The sequence below is a fragment of the Coregonus clupeaformis genome, chromosome 24, assembly GCF_020615455.1.
Source record: "Coregonus clupeaformis isolate EN_2021a chromosome 24, ASM2061545v1, whole genome shotgun sequence".
Taxonomy (NCBI): domain Eukaryota; kingdom Metazoa; phylum Chordata; class Actinopteri; order Salmoniformes; family Salmonidae; genus Coregonus; species Coregonus clupeaformis.
Window position 1 is genome coordinate 33,004,319 of NC_059215.1, and position 17,898 is coordinate 33,022,216.

General features: G+C 41.7%; 2 protein-coding genes across 4 annotated transcripts in view; one reads left to right on the forward strand and one right to left on the reverse strand.

The window, feature by feature from the left end:
- The window catches only part of LOC121538280 (thymocyte selection-associated high mobility group box protein TOX-like), a 146,679-nt gene extending 140,466 nt beyond the window's left edge, over positions 1-6,213 (forward strand). For all 3 annotated transcript variants that reach the window (XM_045207145.1, XM_045207146.1, XM_045207147.1), the window contains 4 exons: positions 1,666-1,746; positions 3,396-3,767; positions 4,163-4,299; positions 4,752-6,213. In XM_045207145.1, coding sequence (XP_045063080.1) covers positions 1,666-1,746; positions 3,396-3,767; positions 4,163-4,299; positions 4,752-4,794 — 633 coding nt within the window. In that variant the 3' untranslated portion in view covers positions 4,795-6,213. The remainder of the gene's footprint in view (positions 1-1,665; positions 1,747-3,395; positions 3,768-4,162; positions 4,300-4,751) is intronic.
- Positions 6,214-15,282: 9,069 nt separating this feature from the next.
- LOC121537479 (E3 ubiquitin-protein ligase TRIM35) lies at positions 15,283-17,207 on the reverse strand. Its single transcript, XM_041845101.1, has one exon. The coding sequence runs from the start codon at positions 16,992-16,994 to the stop codon at positions 15,711-15,713; it is 1,284 nt and encodes a 427-aa protein (XP_041701035.1). The 5' UTR covers positions 16,995-17,207; the 3' UTR covers positions 15,283-15,710.
- Between the last annotated feature and the right edge of the window lie 691 nt (positions 17,208-17,898).

Below are 17,898 nucleotides of genomic sequence, written 5' to 3' on the forward strand. Positions count from 1 at the left end.
TCCACCCAACAGTCTCAATAGCAAATTGCTAAATGAAGAAGATTTATTTAAGGGATTTTCATGAAGATGTTACCTTTCACCATGCATTTGGTCTCGTTAGTCTTTAATAATATAGTTATTGTGTAAAAATTAATTTTAGGAATACTAGCTATCAGGGAGGTGTGACAAATTAACCCATAGCCAAATATTCTACGTAGAACTGAACATAAATAAATGACCATTGGTGCTCTCCGTTGCCCCTCGTAGGTTCATCCGTAAGTATCCTGGCAAGGTCTTCAAAGCATCAGTTGTTATGAATGAAAGTTGTTATGAATGTAGTTATGAATGACATTGCAACATCCATGTCATGAATGGTGTTATGAATTACTTATGTATATTCCCTTGAAGTAAAGGGTTACTAGCGGTATGTAGCCCAGTGGTTAAGGAGTTGGACCTGTAGCTGAAAGGTGGCTGGTTTGAATCCCGGCCGGGGGGCTGGAATAAAGGGAGGAATTGATCTGGCAACTGGAGGGCTGCTGGGTTCACATCCTAAAGACATTCCCCTACCGTTGGGCCCTTGAGCAAGGCCTTTAACCCCACAATATGCTCTCCATACAGGGGCACTACAGTTTGACCCTGCGCTCGTCTCAACGGAGCAGAAGACACATTTCCGTTGTTCGCTGTAACATGGACAATAAAGTTGTATTGTAATGGTTGTTTTGTGTGCGCACTACAACAAAACATTTTCAACCAAAGCATTGCGTGTGTATTGCTACTTACAACTTTGAACGTTAAGGCCACACAAAAAAATAACCCTAAAACACTAATTGCAATCAGACACTTATGAAATATCTTCATGTTATAATTTAGCTCCCTCTCTTCTATGTCCTATGACTAGAAAACACTATCTCGCACCGATACTGTAACTATATCGTTTAAGCTCAAATTCTTAATCAGCTCATTTTGTGGAGCCACAGATGCTGTATGTATGTATATGCTGTGTAGAGTCAGCTGTCAATCAAAATGCTGCCATGCTGTTCCATCTGGAATTTAAATCCATTATGATGTATTCACTGTAAGCAACCAATGGTGCATCAGGGCTTAAGTGCCACCTACCCCACAACTCTTCTCTCCTGGGGCTTACTGGGCTTGTTATTTACAACCCCCCTCAACATACACACATACCAACATGCGCGCACACACACACTCACACACACATGCATACACAGGCACGGATGCGCACACACAAACACACACAAACACACAATATGATTTTCAACATAACTGATGCACTTGATTGGAGCACGAAGGCATTGGCCACATTTTATAAATGTTTTGAATTGCACAAACATTTTGAGTGTATGATGCAATGGCTGTTGTAGTGCTAAAATGATGGAGAGTTCGAGTTAATTTCTCTTGTATATAAATGATGTGTGGGCGGAAGGTAGCCTAGCGTTAGGCCAGTAACTGAAAGGTCGTTGGTTCAAATCCCTGAGCCGACTAGGTGAAAAATCTGTATGTGCCCTTGAGCAAGGCACTTAACCCTAATTGCTCCTGTAAGTCGCTCTCGATAAGAGTGTCTTTCTACAATGGAGGAAGACCCCTTGAAATGATGTAGTATGGAAAGGGAAACATTTGTGAGTGTGTTTGTATGTCTGTGTAGACCTCTTCTTCTTTGATTTCCAGGCGTACAAGAGGAGAACCGAGGCGGCCAAGAAAGAGTACCTGAAAGCCCTCGCCACGTACAGAGCCAGTCTGGTTTCCAAGGTAACGCTTATGACACACCAGGCTTGCTTAGAGTGATGATGGATTGGATGGAAAATCCCGGCTAATGGCGGGGGAGGGGCTAAAGAAGAGTGGAGGTGGGGTGTTGCAACAATACTGTATACCATAGGGACAATACCTTATTTCCATCGGTTGGGGGTTGGGACAGTTGTTCTGATAGAGGAAGGTCATACTATTATCACCCTTATGCACAAAAAGCTATGAAGCTATAAAGCTTTGTTAGCAAGGGTGTCCTTTTGATTTTAGTGCTTGCAAAGCATACTGTATGTATGCACTGTGTATACAGTATGTATGTATGCCCTGTGTATACTGTATGTATGTATGCCCTGTGTATACAGTATGTATGTATGTATGTATGTATGTATGTATGTATGTATGTATGTATGTATGTATGTATGTATGTATGCCCTGTGTATACAGTATGTATGTATGCCCTATATGTACACAGTATTTCATTGAGCCAATGTCTTTGTTTGTCTTTACATGAAATGTTAATTCTATCTGGTCTTTCCAGACATAGTCATATGTTTCTCCACAGCTGGGTTATGCCTGTTCATACAAGACACATGAATGGAACTAATGGTTTATTCTTGTTATTGATGCATCCATCATGTCTTCTGTTTCACTGCTTATACGAGAGTGTGCATCCAATTCAATGCTACACATAATTGGGTTTTTGTTGCATTTTCTCCGCGTGACACCTCACTGCTAATTTAGATTTATGGCTTTCTCCTTTTTGCCTATGAGTAATGGCGCCCTATCTCCTATGCAGCAACATGGATAGGAAGGAAGGAAGAAAGGAATGGTGGAATTGCATTGTTTAGTGCCAGGTCGCGTTAACAGGCCACAATGTACCGTCTGGGAGATTCCTTTTGTCATTCCATTTGTTCTCCTGGCAAACAGTCTCATTTCCCTCTGTGTGTGTGTGTGTGTGTGTGTGTGTGTACGCCCTCTCCTCTCCATTCCCATCCATCTGTCAAGGTGTCCACTGATCATTATACGGCGGCACAATTCATACAAATGGGCTCCATTACCCCTGTAATCAACACTGATAGGTGCAGATGAGCAATCTGACAGCTCATCATAGGGCCTGGGTTGGGTGTGGGTTGGGGGGCAAGGCGAGGGCTGCACCTGCTCTGAATGATTCACCCATGATATACATAAGTCGCATGATACATGACCTGGCACTTCTGGGTTGCATTCATTAGGGACGACATAGAAGCAAACAGACCAAAATAGGGGAGGTAGTATCTGAACTTGTCCAATAAGAAACATTTGTTTACATTTTACATCACGCAACATTTAAAAATGTTTTACTATGTTGTGCCCTAATGAATACAATTCTGAATAGCACTGACTGGGCCTAGGGCCTGTAAACTCATCTCTTTCTGCTGTGGCCATTGTAGTCAAATATCATGGGAAGAGTTGAATGAATGAATGGATGAATGAGTATGACAAATGTATTCCATAGATGAGAGATGAGTTTTATGGGGAGAGTCCACACTCCAACAGTATATGAAATCATTACATTTTTACACACTGACTTCTTTTGGAAGCATACAAAATATCCTGACCCTTTGTGCTTTCTCTAACTCTTCCTACTTCCTCTTTGTTTTTTTTCTCCCCTCCAGACCTACAACGACCCTGTCGAACCAAAAAGTGCCCAAAGCAGCCAGCCCTCCCACATGCTGCCCCCCAAGCAGCCCATGTACAGCATGCCTCCGCAGCCCTCCTCCCCCTACGGTCTGGGCCCTGGCTCCTTCCCCCTGTCGGACCTGCAGAGCTTCGCCGGGCCGTCCCGCCATGCCCTGACCCGGACCCTCAGCCAATCCCAGATGCTGCCACCCAGCATGAGTGCCTCTCCCCCCTCCCCCTTCCAGATCAGCCCGCCCCTCCATCCCTCCCAGCTTGCCCTCCACCAGAGCTCTCTGCGCATGCAGCAGGTCCAGTCGCACTCAATGGGGCTCCAGGGGTCTCTGCACTCACCTCCTCTCAGCCAACAGGTTAGTCCTATCTCTGTTCTTTAGTGTTCAGCCCTGCAGTGTTGTGGGGAAACATTTGAAATAGGTGTTAGAGCTCTGATATGTTTGTTTTAAGGATCTCATGACACTGGGTGATTGGACTATTATTCATCAAAGGTTGAAACAGCTTTTTTTTACTAAGGAAAAACCTTAAAGAACATGAAATCCATTCTGATCCTAGATCTGCATCAGGGTTAGGGGTCAATTTGAAATGAAGCCAGTGTCCACTTACTCCCCAACTTAAAGTAAATTGAGCATTACCCAATTGGCTGCAGTGGACGTGAACCTCTTGCTATTGGACACTCCTACCACATTGGAACATTTGAAATGGTAGTGGTTTTTAAGAGAGCACTCTTCTGTTTCCTCTTCTGCTCCAGGGGTTCGCTCACATTCAGGACTACCAGAACAGTGTGGGTGGGTCCCAGTCCCCGGGGGCGCCCAACCCAGGGCATGGACAGAACCCCGACTGGGATGGCGAGTACTGCAACCGGGACTGTGGGCCCAACCACTGCAGGTGAGCATGTCGTGATAACCTAGTCTACTTGGACGAGTAACAGTTTTATCAACAGTGCTTTGCCAGATGAGTGAGGCTTGAGGCTGAGTCGTACTGTTTATTTAAAGCGGGAGTAGTGACATAACACTTTTCCCTACACTGTGAGAAAGTGTGACATCCAATTAAGTTTCCCTTTGTTTGACTTAGTACACGTTGTTATATGGAATATAGGCATTTGAGTATGCATGCATTCTTCCAGCACAAGATCATGCAACATCACTGTTCATTCACTTCCACTGCTATGCTAGTGACATACAACTACTTTTCCACCAAATAAATAATACTGAATAGAATAAAAAAATTGTTTTGAGAGTGTCAGTTTTAAAGTTTTAAGACTGTATCATTCAATGCATTGGTTTGTGGACCAACATTTGCCTGTATTGACAGCATCTTCTCATTGTTCTCTTCATCAGCAGTGGTATGGGAGTTCGGGACAAGCCTCTCTACCTCACTTGAAGCTGGTGGACCTCCGAAAGTCAAGACTCCAGGGAGTTTTCCAACATTCATCAACAACAACAACGTCAATGTATCTTTTTCCTCCATCTAGTTTTTTTCTGAAGGATTTTTAAAATCCCCAAGACTGCTACTACTTCACCTATTTGCCAAGCACTTAGACTGGACAGGAACCTTGCTTATTTTTTCCATGAACGTTCCATTTTGTGGGGGGTGAGCTTCAAGTTCACGTCAACATACTATACACGAACCCCCCAAAAAATGTCTGTCTTTATTTTGACAAAGGGGTCGTTGTAGGTCTGGAGGGGAGAAACACAAGTGTCCCATTTTTCTTTTCTCAGAGTGATTGTAAATATCTACCAAGATGGAACCTGGCCCCCTATGCCCAGATGTGTGTATCTAACCGCAGTCCCCTTGCTTTTTACATTATTTTATTTGGTTATGTGATTTTTGTGCGGGCTGGATTCAGTGAGGGAATACAAACACTAAATCTGATCCCAGATCTGTTTGTGCTGTCTTTGCAACTCCTATGGTGACAATGACCATAGAAGTTGGCAAAACAGCACAAAGAGATCTGGGACCAGGCTAACTCCTCTCTAATGAAGAGAGAAATACAAAGACTGTAAATGATTCAGTTCCCCAGTTGTTATTGGGGGCTCTCTGAGAGAGTGTCTGCGTCTGAAATGGTACCCTATTCCCTATCAAGGGCACTACTCTAGTCAAAAGTAGTGCACTAGAAGAGGAATAGGGAGCCATTTTGGACACCCTCTGCGCTGGCCTCAGGATTTGACTGGACTGAAGAGGTCAAAGGTGAAACCTCTCCCTTAGTTTAAACCTCTCTGGTCCAGCAGACCATGCCTCCCCCTCCCCCTCCCCAACACCACTTGCTAAATGTGAAATGTTACTAAAGATAAAAACATAACAGTGGGTTTTAAAGTTTTTGACTAGTTTCATTAGGTGTTTTAGAATTGTGTTGATTTTATCTTTATAATTTGTTGTGAAAAAAGTAAATAATGCATTTAATTCTTAAAACATTTTAATTTTTCACTGTAGCACAATTTACGTTTCTAAGGTATGGTCGCCAGGTAGATATTTCATTTGCGCACAAACCTGCCAAATGCACTTCTTTTATTTGTAAAGACAGCGATGAGAGAACACATTTCTTTTAGTTGAATAACATGTTTTCACAATATCTATTTCATTCGGTTGACAGATTTCTAATCTATTTATGAATGATATGAAGTAAAGTTTTGGCTTGTTTTCATCAGGGTGCATTATTATTATTATTAAATTCCATGGTAATTTAAATAATTATTATTTGTACATCACTTGTTGCTGGTGCATTGGCTTTTGCCAGCATTTGGTTAATTCTGTGTTGCAATGCTTCTTTTGTTTTCTTTTGTGTGTAATAAAATGTTTTAAGTGGAAAATACATTGTGTGCCTCTGCTTATTTTGACTTGTTCTTAGTAGGTTTATCACGTTTATATGGCGAGGTTAGCGAGTGAAAGGCTAGTTCCTCTCAAGGCTTGGCTGCCTCACGTGATAGGCTGAGTCCAGATTCTTCACCCTTCTCGAGATGTGTGCATTTACACACTTTCTCGCAAAGATTTTACAATGGTGAAAACTTCTTCCAACCAATGCTTATACCAATCCTGTACGTTTTTTATGTGCACATATCAGTTATTTAGCTGCTAGTTGTCTGAACCAATGTAGATGTCTTTGTTCACTCAGCATGATTTCATTTTCATCAGGTTAGACTATGAAGATGAGAAGACTATGAGAGTTGATGCAGTGTGCACGGTACTGCTAGGCCTAGCTGAAAATCAAAAAACACAGGCACTCACTTATGAATTTCACAGTTGGATTAGAGGTAGAAAATAAATATAATATATCATCCCTCCCCTCCCCCCTCACTCTTTCTCTCTCGTTCCATCTCTCTCTCTCTCTCTCAGAAACACACAGAGCCTGTAACCATAAAACATGATAATATAGTGCCCTCTAGTGTTAGCTTTGGACATGTTTTTAAACAATAACACCTAATACTGTCAATGTGTAAAACAAATGTGTCCGAATCTCTCTCTCGCTCTCTCAATTCAATGTTCAATTTAAGGGCTTTATTGGCATGGGAAACATATGTTTACATTGCCAAAGCAAGTGAAATGGATAATAAACAAAAGTGAAATAAACAATTAAAAAAATACCAGTAAACATTACACTCACAAAAGTTTCAAAAGAATAAAGACATTTCAAATGTCATATTATGTGCAGATAGTTAACCTCTTAAGAATCTGACTCTTTTTTAAATCAAATTTTGTCTAAAATGACATACCCAAATCTAACTGCCTGTAGTTCAGGACCTGAAGCAAGGATATGCATATTCTTGATATCATTTGAAAGGAAACACTTTGAAGTTTGTAGAAATGTGAAATTAATGTAGGAGAATATAACACATTAGATCTGGTAAAAGATAATACAAACAAAAAAACATGTGTTTTCTATTTAGAATGTATTTCCATCTTTGAAATACAAGAGAAAGGCCACAATATAATATTGCAGTTTAGATATGGTAATGCAATATGTAAGTTTTCACACTCCCAGGAATGTCATACATGATGGATCATTAGCTTATACACTAACTTTCACACATCTAGATGGCCGGGCGGGGTGGGTGTGGAGCCAGAGACAGCAAGGATTCAAACTGTAGAACCCAGTTCCTACATTTGAATATAAAAAGGGATTTTATCAAACAAAAATATGCTACATTTTATCTCTGGGACCCTCAGGTTGACAAATCAGAGCAAGATTACTGAATGTAAGTACATTATTTACCTTCAGAGGTGAATGTATCAAACCAGTTGCCGTGATCTGTAGATAAAGGGTGGAAGAATTCCTTTTCTCTAACTGAATTGACTGGATGTCACGTTAGTCATGCACTTTTTACATACTGCACTAAGAAATGTGTATCAGCCACTATTCAGGTCAAACTGGTTTTATCACAGGACAGGAGAACAGGATAATGTTGGTAATGTAGTCCCCTGTAGCTCAGTTGGTAGAGCATGGCGCTTGCAACACCAGGGTTGTGGGTTCGTTTCCCACGGGGGGCCAGTATGAAAATGTATGCACTCACTAACTGTAAGTCGCTCTGGATAAGAGCGTCTGCTAAATGACTAAAATGTAAATGTAATAAGCTTTTTGTTGTTGTGCACTGTCCTCAAACATGGCATTTTTTCACTGTAATAGCTACTGTAAATTGGACAGTGCAGTTAGATTAACAATAATTTAAGCTTTCTGCCCATATAAGACATGTCTATGTCTTAAAGAGCTCTATCATACTATCCAGGTCTGTGCCCAAACAGTTTGAGCTTCTACTTCTAAAAATCCACCTTTCCAGAAATAAGTCTCTCACTGTTGCCGCTTGCTACAGACCCCCCTCAGCCCCCAGCTGTGCCCTGGACACCATATGTGAATTGATTGCCCCCCATTTATCCTCTGAGTTTGTACTGCTTGGTGACCTAAATTGGGATATGCTTAATACCCCAGCCATCCTACAATCCAAGCTAGATGCCCTCAACCTCACGCAAATTATCAACGAACCTACCAGGTACAACCCTAAATCCTTAAACATGGGTACCCTCATAGATATCATCCTGACTAACATACCCTCTAAATACACCTCAGCTGTCTTCAACCAGGATCTCAGCGATCACTGCCTTATTGCCTGCGTCCGTAACGGGTCCGCGGTCAAACAACCACCCCTCATCACTGTCAAACGCTCCCTAAAACACTTTAGCGAGGAGGCCTTCCTAATTGACCTGGCCCAGGTATCCTGGATGGATATTGATCTCATTCCGTCAGTAGAGGATGCCTGGTTGTTCCTTAAAAGTAATTTCCTCTCAATCTTAAATAAACATGCCCCATTCAAAAAATACAGAACTAAGAACCGATATAGCCCCTGGTTCTCCTCAGACTTGACTGCCCTTGACCAGCACAAAAACATCCTGTGGCGTACAGCATTAGCATCAAAAAGCCCCCGCGATATGCAACTTTTCAGGGAAGTTAGGAACCAATATACACAAGCAGTCAGGAAAGCAAAGGCTAACTTTTTCAAACAGAAATTTGCATCCTGTAGCACTAACTCCAAAAAGTTTTGGGACACTGTAAAGTCCATGGAGAATAAGAGCACTTCCTCCCAGCTGCCCACTGCACTGAGGCTAGGAAACACTATCTCCACCGATAAATCTACAATAATCGAGAATTTCAACAAGCATTTTGCTACAGCTGGCCATGCTTTCCATCTGGCTACCACTAACCCGGCCACCAACTCTGCACCCTCTGCTGCAACTTGCCCATGCCCCCCGCTTCTCCTTCACACAAATTCAGACAGCTGATGTTTTGAAAGCGCTGCAAAATCTGGACCCCTACAAATCAGCTGGGCTAGACAATCTGGACCCTTTCTTCCTAAAACTAGCCGCGAAATTGTCGCAACCCCCTATTACTAGTCTGTTCAACCTCTCTTTCATAACGTCTGAGATCCCCAGAGATTGGAAAGCTGCCGCGGTCATCCCCCTCTTCAAAGGGGGTGACACTCTAGATCCAAACTGCTACAGACCTATATCCATCCTGCCCTGCCTTTCGAAAGTATTCGAAAGCCAAGTTAATAAACAGATCATCGACCATTTCGAATACCACCGTACCTTCTCCGCTATGCAATCCGGTTTCCGAGCTGGTCACGGGTGCACTTCAGCCACGCTCAAGGTCCTAAACGATATTATAACCGCGATTGATAATAGACAGTACTGTGCAGCCGTCTTCATCGACCTGGCCAAGGCTTTCGACTCTGTCAACCACCGCATTCTTATTGGCAGACTAAATAGCCTTGGTTTCTCAAATGACTGCCTCGCCTGGTTCACCAACTACTTCTCAGATAGAGTTCAGTGTGTCAAATCGGAGGGCCTGTTGTCTGGACCTATGGCAGTCTCTATGGGGGTGCCACAGGGTTCAATTCTTGGGCCGACACTTTTCTCCGTGTATATCAATGATGTCGCTCTTGCTGCTGGTGACTCTCAGATCCACCTCTACGCAGACGACACCATTTTGTATACATCTGGCCCTTCATTGGACACTGTGTTAACAAACCTCCAAACGAGCTTCAATGCCATACAACAATCCTTCAGTAGCCTTCAACTGCTCTTAAACACTAGTAAAACTAAATGCATGCTTTTCAATCGAACGCTGCTAGCACCCGCCCACCCGACTAGAATCACCACTCTCGACGGGTCTGACCTAGAGTATGTGGACAATTACAAATATCTAGGTGTCTGGTTAGACTGTAAACTCAACTTCCAGACTCACATAAAGAATCTCCAATCCAAAGTTAAATCTAGAATCGGCTTCCTATTTCGCAACAAAGCCTCCTTCACTCATGCTGCCAAACATGCCCTCGTAAAACTGACTATCCTACCGATCCTTGACTTCGGCGATGTCATTTATAAAATAGCCTCCAACACTCTACTCAGCAAATTGGATGTAGTCTATCACAGTGCCATCCGTTTTGTCTCCAAAGCCCCATACACTACCCACCACTGTGACCTGTACGCTCTTGTTGGCTGGTCCTCACTACATGTTCGTCGTCAAACCCACTGGCTCCAGGCCATCTATAAATCACTGCTAGGCAAATCCCCGCCTTATCTTAGCTCATTGGTCACCATAGCAGCACCCACCCGTAGTCTGCGCTCCAGCAGGTATATCTCACTGGTCATTCCCAAAGCCAACACCTCCTTTGGCCGCCATTCCTTCCAGTTCTCTGCTGCCAATGACTGGAACGAATTGCAAAAATCCCTAAAGCTGGAGACTCTTATCTCCCTCAATAACTTTAAGCATCAGTTGTCAGAGCACCTTACCGATCACTGCACCTGTACACAGCCCATCTGAAATTAGCCCACCCAACTACCTCATCCCTATATTGTTATTTAATTTGCTCTTTTGCACCCCAGTATCTCTATTTGCACATAATCTCTTGCACATCTAGCATTCCAGTGTTAATATTATTGTAATTATTCTGCACTATAGCCTATTTATTGCCTTACCTCCATAACTTGCTACATTTGCACACACTGTATATATATTTTCTGTTGTATCTCTGACTTTATGTTTTTTTTTTACCCCATATGTAACTCTGTGTTGTTTTTGTTGCACTACTTTGCTTTGTCTTGGCCAGGTCGCAGTTGTAAATGAGAACCTGTTCTCAACTGGCTTACCTGGTTAAATAAAGGTGAAATAAAAATAAATAAAAAAAATGTCCAGGAAAGTTTGCTGTTACTTACAACAGTCATGCTAATCACATTAGCACACGTTAGCTCAACCGTCCCGTATACGGGACACAGATCCCGTAGAGGTCGAAGTACAAAAGGGAAAATAAAAAAACATAAACATGGTTGTATTTACAATGGTGTTTGTTTTTCACTGGTTGCCCGTTTCTTGTGCCAACAGGTCACAAATCTTGCTGCTATGATGGCACACTGTGGTATTTCACCCAATAGATAAGGGAGTTTATCAAAATTGGGTTTGTTTTCGAATTCTTTGTGGGTCTGTGTAATCTGAGGGAAATATTTGTTTCTAATATGGTCATACATTTGGCAGGAGGTTAGAAAGTGCAGCTCAGTTTCACCTCATTTTGTGGGCAGTGTGCACTTAGCCTGTCTTCTCTTGAGAGCCAGGTCTGCCGACGGCAGCCTTTCTCAATAGCAAGGCTATGCTCACTGCGTTTGTACAAAGCTTTCCTTAAGTTTGGGTCAGTCACAGTGGTCAGGTATTCTGCCACTTTGTACTCTCTGTTTAGGGCCAAATAGGATTATAGTTTGCTCTGTTTTTTTGTTGATTCTTTCCAATGTGTCAAGTAATTATCTTTTTTTTTTCTCATGATTGGTTGGGTCTAATTGTGTTGCTTTCCTGGACCAGCTTGTTTAGGGGACTCTTCTCCAGGTTAATCTATCTGTAGGTGATGACTTTGTTATGGAAGGTTTGGGAATCACTTCCTTTTAGGTGGTTGTAGCATTTAACGGCTCTTTTCTGGATTTTGATAATTAGTGGGTATCGGCCGAATTATGCTCTGCATGCATTATTTGATGTTTTACATTGTACACAGATGATATTTTTACCCATCAAAAGGAACATAACATTTGACATACCAATTAGGATCTGGCTAAAAATACTTGAATCAGTTATAGAACCCATTGCCCTTTATGGTTGTGAAGTCTGGGGTCCACTCACTAATCAAGAATTCACAAAATGGGATAAACACCAAATTGACACTGCATGCAGAATTCTGCAAAAATGTGGGGTCTGTTTGTGTTTGTGAACAGACCCCATGACCAGCTTGCTTAGGTCTCTCTCTCTCTCTCTCTCTCTCTCTCTCTCTCTCTCTCTCTCTCTCTCTCTCTCTCTCTCTCTCTCTCTCTCTCTCTCTCTCTCTCTCTCTCTCTCTCTCTCTCTCTCTCTCTCTCTCTCTCTCTCTCTCTCTCTCTCTCTCTCTCTCTCTCTCTCACGAGTGCCCTCTCGTGTTTGCTTTGGACATGTTATTAAACAATACCACCTAATACCGTCAATGGGTAAAACTAATGTGTTCGAATCCTAAACAGGAAAGATTGAAGAATTGCATGAGGAATTGATCTCGAAATGCTAATGCTGCCGATTGTTTGCAGAGACTAGTTTAACAAAACCAAAGTATGGATTGCAGTCACTCCTTGTCCATGGACTGCTTTCAAGGTAAGGAAACAAATATCTAAATATGTAAAATCGTTGAGCTATCCCTTTAATCTTATAACTAATGACACTAGGGACATTTTACAGAAAATACATAATGCATTTATTAGCAGTTACATCAATGGCATTTTGGCAGCATTAGTGAAATACTATTGATGAAAGAAAAATAGATTTACATTGTATTTCAGTCATGAATCAAAACATAGTTCAGACAAGAGCAGTGATGCTGTACAAAGATTCTGAAGAGCACTGATTGTAAACACTTGTAGGCTATTGTTACCAAAGCCTGTAACACTATACTATACAGTATCTGGTATATAGACTACATACAGTTTCAGTTTTGGTTCCAGTTAAAATTTCCCAGGATTTAACAGATTATTTTAACACATACAGAATAATATTTGTTTTCATAATTTGCATCATTCCAGCGTTTCTCACCTATAGAGGAATCAAGGATAAAAAATGACCTCTCCAATTGAAATTAAGTGAATTTGAAGGTGAGTGATTAGAATCAAATGACAGTACTGTACCTCTCATGTTGCCATTGTAATTGTTGAGTTCTCCTGTGTGCCAGCTAGTGTAATCTAATCTAGATCTGTCACTCCAAAGTCACTCCCAGTTCTGTAGGGAACATTTTATTTATTTAACCAGAGAACATGCAGATCCCTTTAAAGCCACAAAATGAAGCCCCATACAATGAAACGTTTTTGGGGGAAACAACAACACAAGCTTTGTGGAGACACCACACAATGGTTAGGTGAACATTTCTGTACAGACAAAGGGCTCGATTAAATCTGTATCGCCAAATTTCAGAGCTATAGCGTGCTTGAAATGTAAAGGTAATTTACGATTGAGCCCACATATGCAGCATTTACCTTGAACGCAGTCTCTGTGAATGCGGGAACATTGCCTTTAATATTCAATCACGTTATAGCGCTGAACTTCAGCGATACGGATTTAATCGAGCCCAAGCTCTATGTTGTATAAAAAATATCAGTTGTATCACAACCATCGTGTCAAATGTGTTGTACATCAGAGTGTGGCTCTGTTCTAAGATTTCCCAAACCTACTGTATAGCAAGGTGTGAAGTAATATATGGGCACTGAACATGGTCAAATCCTTTGATCCAGGCATAGGTTAAATAATTAGATGTCGCCTCACCCCCTCTTGCACAAAATGATGCTCTGCTGAACTGTGCACGGACGCAAGGTTCACCCCAAAGTGCTATAGGAGGGGTGAGAGACAGAGTCAGTACCGACAAGTAAGTTTGTTACAATTTATATTTTAGACTCATTACCGTACTCAATACACACACAACACCTTATCATAGGTTACACAGCCTGGCTGGGACAAACCTCTACTTAGGCTGAGATTCAATTCGCGTTGTAGAGCAGTGCACTGGACATCCGACTTTTAAAGGTGTTAGCTAAGATCATATTCATGGTAAACACTGAGAACATTGGCTCAAGCATAAATAACCTTTAAAAGGCATTCGTCAGCTGTCCAGTACACTGCTCTATAACTTAGATTGAATCGCAGCCTTACTGTTAGTTATACCATGGCGTTGTTGAATAATAATTTCTGATTGGCTTGAAGGGCATTCTAGAGTGTGCATTATTTCCCTATAACACACGGTATAGCAACACGGTAGAATTCAATGGCTATAGTTCATTCTTACATGTTCTATGTTTGAGCTGCTTTTGAAAGCAAACGTCAAATTCAAAACATTATTGGCATTGTTAAATTCGATGTTCATAATAGCAAGCTAGGACTGATGGTTTGGTTAGCTAAACTAGCAAGTCTGTTTGTTTGGTTACCAAGGCAACTACTTTAGCTATCTAGTAAACTTGCTAGCTACTTCAGTGGATGTTGAACACATTTCTACCCACCGTTCTTCCGGCAAATGAACACATTTCAAGTGGCAAATGTGTTAAATTATAGCCATGGTATAAAAGGATAATCAACTCGGGGCTGGCGCATCATGGAACATACCTTCTACGTGGTTCATTATTTTCCGTAGAACGGATAGCCCCTTGTTGATTATCCCTTACATAAAACACATACTCAGAGGAGGAATCTGTTCAAGGTTAGTCTCCAGTAAGGGTTCTGTAACAGGGAGATATGTGATCGATAATGATGATGATGATGATGATTATATTAGGAAGGTGTTCCTAATGTTTGGGATACACAGTGTATGTGGCGCAGTATGCAATATTCGGAGACCATTTTTGGCTCGTGAGCCCTACTTTCAGAACTACTGGCTAAAAAGTATACAAAAGTACAAGAGAATCTCTTTAATGTGATAGAAGAAAATACAAAAGCAAATTGGTGCTTACTATTTCCTGAGGTTAACTGATTTGACCCTTCCATTTGAATTGGTTTTCCATGTGTTATACTTTAGTGCCATCTGCTGGAAGGAATGTGGTAAGTGTGCTGGGGTATATGTCCAGGGCCTGTATTCATTAGGGCACGCAACAGAAAACGTTTTTAAATGTTTTGCAACGGAAAAATAAAATTAGCATTGCTTAAGTCCAGGTATCCCCTTCCTGTTTCAGTCCGTTTCCTTCCATTTGGTATTGAATGAACATGACCCAGGTCAAATGTTTTGAGGTTAGCAGCACAGTCTTGAAATATAACATGCTATTACACTGAGGCAAAAATATATAAGAATGCATGTGTACATGTTGTACTGAAAGCCACTAACCAATCAAGCAGTCTGAATTCTGGTCAAATGTTTGAAATCAACTTTATTCACATCAGAACTAGGGCTTGATTCAATCCGTATCGCTGAAGTTCAGCTCTATAGCGTGATTGAAATTTAAAGGCAATGTTTCCACGTTCGCGGAGACTGCATTCATGGTAAAAGCTGCACATGCCGGGCTACTTGGAAATTACCTTTACATTTCATATACCACTGAACTTCAGCAAAATGGATTGAATCGAGCCCCTACGATTAACATCACGTCTCACAGAGGGGGATTAGCTGAGCATAATTGATAGTCAAAATTTTCTTTTTTTGATAAAAACAGGCTTCAATTACTGTTCTGTTCAAGGCATTATTTCAAATCATTATTCCAAATGGTATTTTTTTCTGTATAAGATTCTATCCTTTGAATTCATTTTTATAAGTTTCAATCGTAAGATGTGATCACTTGCCTCACTGAGATGCCATTACTGACAGAGACACCTCTGATTGGCAGATATGTATATCAGGGTTGTTGGCACCAACAGCCAGTCCAACAAGAAAGTATGGGTACAGTCTCTCAGTAAACTTGTCTTTATGAGTATAGATGTGTGTCATATCTTTGGGGTCGTAGAAGGACACCTCCCCACTGGTGAAGTCCAGCTGCACTCGGATCCTCTTCAGCTTCTCAAAAGCAAGGGACTCACCCTTTCCACTTTGATACACACCATTCCTGTTCAGTATAGCCCAGATTCCATAACCTGGTGAAGCAAGAATCTCCCCCTTCCTTTCAATGGTCTCTTTAGCTACGCCCAGATTCCACTCAGGATGGTCCCCCACCTCCACATCCCAGATGTGCTTCCCTGAGCTAAAGCCCTCTGAGCCCAAAACCTTGGCATACCGTGTGAACCTCTCTGGGTTGTCAGTGATTTGCTGACCTATGTTATTAAATCTCACACTGGTCAGATCATCAGACACAGAGAGCCAGCGGTTTGCAGTGTTGGGGTTCAGAATCACAGGAGTGTATTGGACTATCTCCTTCATCTTCTCCCACACTCTGAACTGCAGGTTACCCAGGTGTTTGGCCATGTCGATAAGCACTCCTGAGATCTGCTGTGTACCCGGCAGTGTGCTGTTCTGGGTGTATTTGTAGCTCATGAGGAATGTGCGGTCGTCTTTCTGCAGGTCCTGTTCAAGAGAAGAGATCTGCTTGAGAATTCTCTCCATCTCGCTGGCGATAGCCTTCCCCTTCTGCTCCTCTTCCTCCCTAAGCGCAGCCAGTCTGGCCTCTTCTTCCTCTCTCAGAAACTGGTGGAACTTTTCAAACTGCTCCCTCATCTGCCTCTCCGTGTCCGCACGTTGCTTCTTAATGTGGACCTCCATGCTTTTGTAGGTTTCTTGATTATTTCGAAGACTCTCCAAGTTGGATTTTAGTTCTTCCCTTTGATCAAACAAAGTCTTTTTCAGTGCTGGCACCTCTTCTAGAGTGCCTCCCTCCAGCGTCTTAACAAGATCATTCTGGTTCATCGCCCTCAGGATATCCATTGAGATCTTCACCGCTCCTTCATGGCTGTAGACTTTCAACATCTCCTCCACAGTGTCCTCCCTGCCAGCGTTCTCCAGACAGCTCTTAGGAATGGGAAACCGGCCATCTAACATCTTCTTAGTCAGTAGATACTGAAATCTCTTCAGCTCATTTGAGACCAAGTTATCCAGAGTGTCCAGCAGCAGCTCAGGGACAGAAGCAGGCGTCGCCATTGTAGATTATCCAGAAACTAGACTACAGGCATTAAACTTTGATCAAATGTACAACCTTCACTTTTAACAGCTGCACTTACAATTTACCGTTTGGATGGTATCTCCTTGTTATTGTTTAGTCTCTTGGTATTTGCAAGGAGAACAATTCCAGTTGTTTATCGTAGTTAGAGTGAAAGTTAAAAACAGTCTCTGTAATGACTTCTGATGGAACAAATTTATTTTCACTTTCGACAGCTCTCTACTAGTGAGACATGAGTGGGAGGGGCTTCTACTTCATGCTAAACTGTCATATGTTTGACTTTATTTTCCTAGATCAATGATCTTTATGCAGCACATACATTTACCCACGCACCTTTTCTTTATATTATTTACTTGTATTACATATAGTATACATACTGTATATATAGTTATTGCTATCATGGACAGGCAAACGCCGCCGAGTACTAAAATGTAAACCAATCAAAACGTGTGTACTATCCATGGCACTATCTCTGCTAATCACGTTATCCGTATCTAAGGTAGTAGACTGGTGACATCTCGAGAGAGAACTCTGTTCGTCAAACTGCAAACTTTATCAGGTTAAGTCTTATTTGATTTTTTATCGAACTAGCTATTTAGTAAGGAAACGTGATAGCATCAATGCAAGCTGTAAAATGACCCCCAACTTAGAACACAGCAACCTTAGTAATGTAACTAGCTACTGTAGTTACAATAAGTAGATATGTTGCTAGCTAGCAGTAGCAGATAGCTTTATAACTTGCTAGCGTGTCATTCCGGGACAAGGAGCGTTTTAGCTTTCAGTTTATTCCAAGTAATAAGTTAAGACTACAAAAATATACAACAGACATCAAGGCAAGACCCACTAATTTTATTCATACTGACAAATAAGAAATAACACATTATC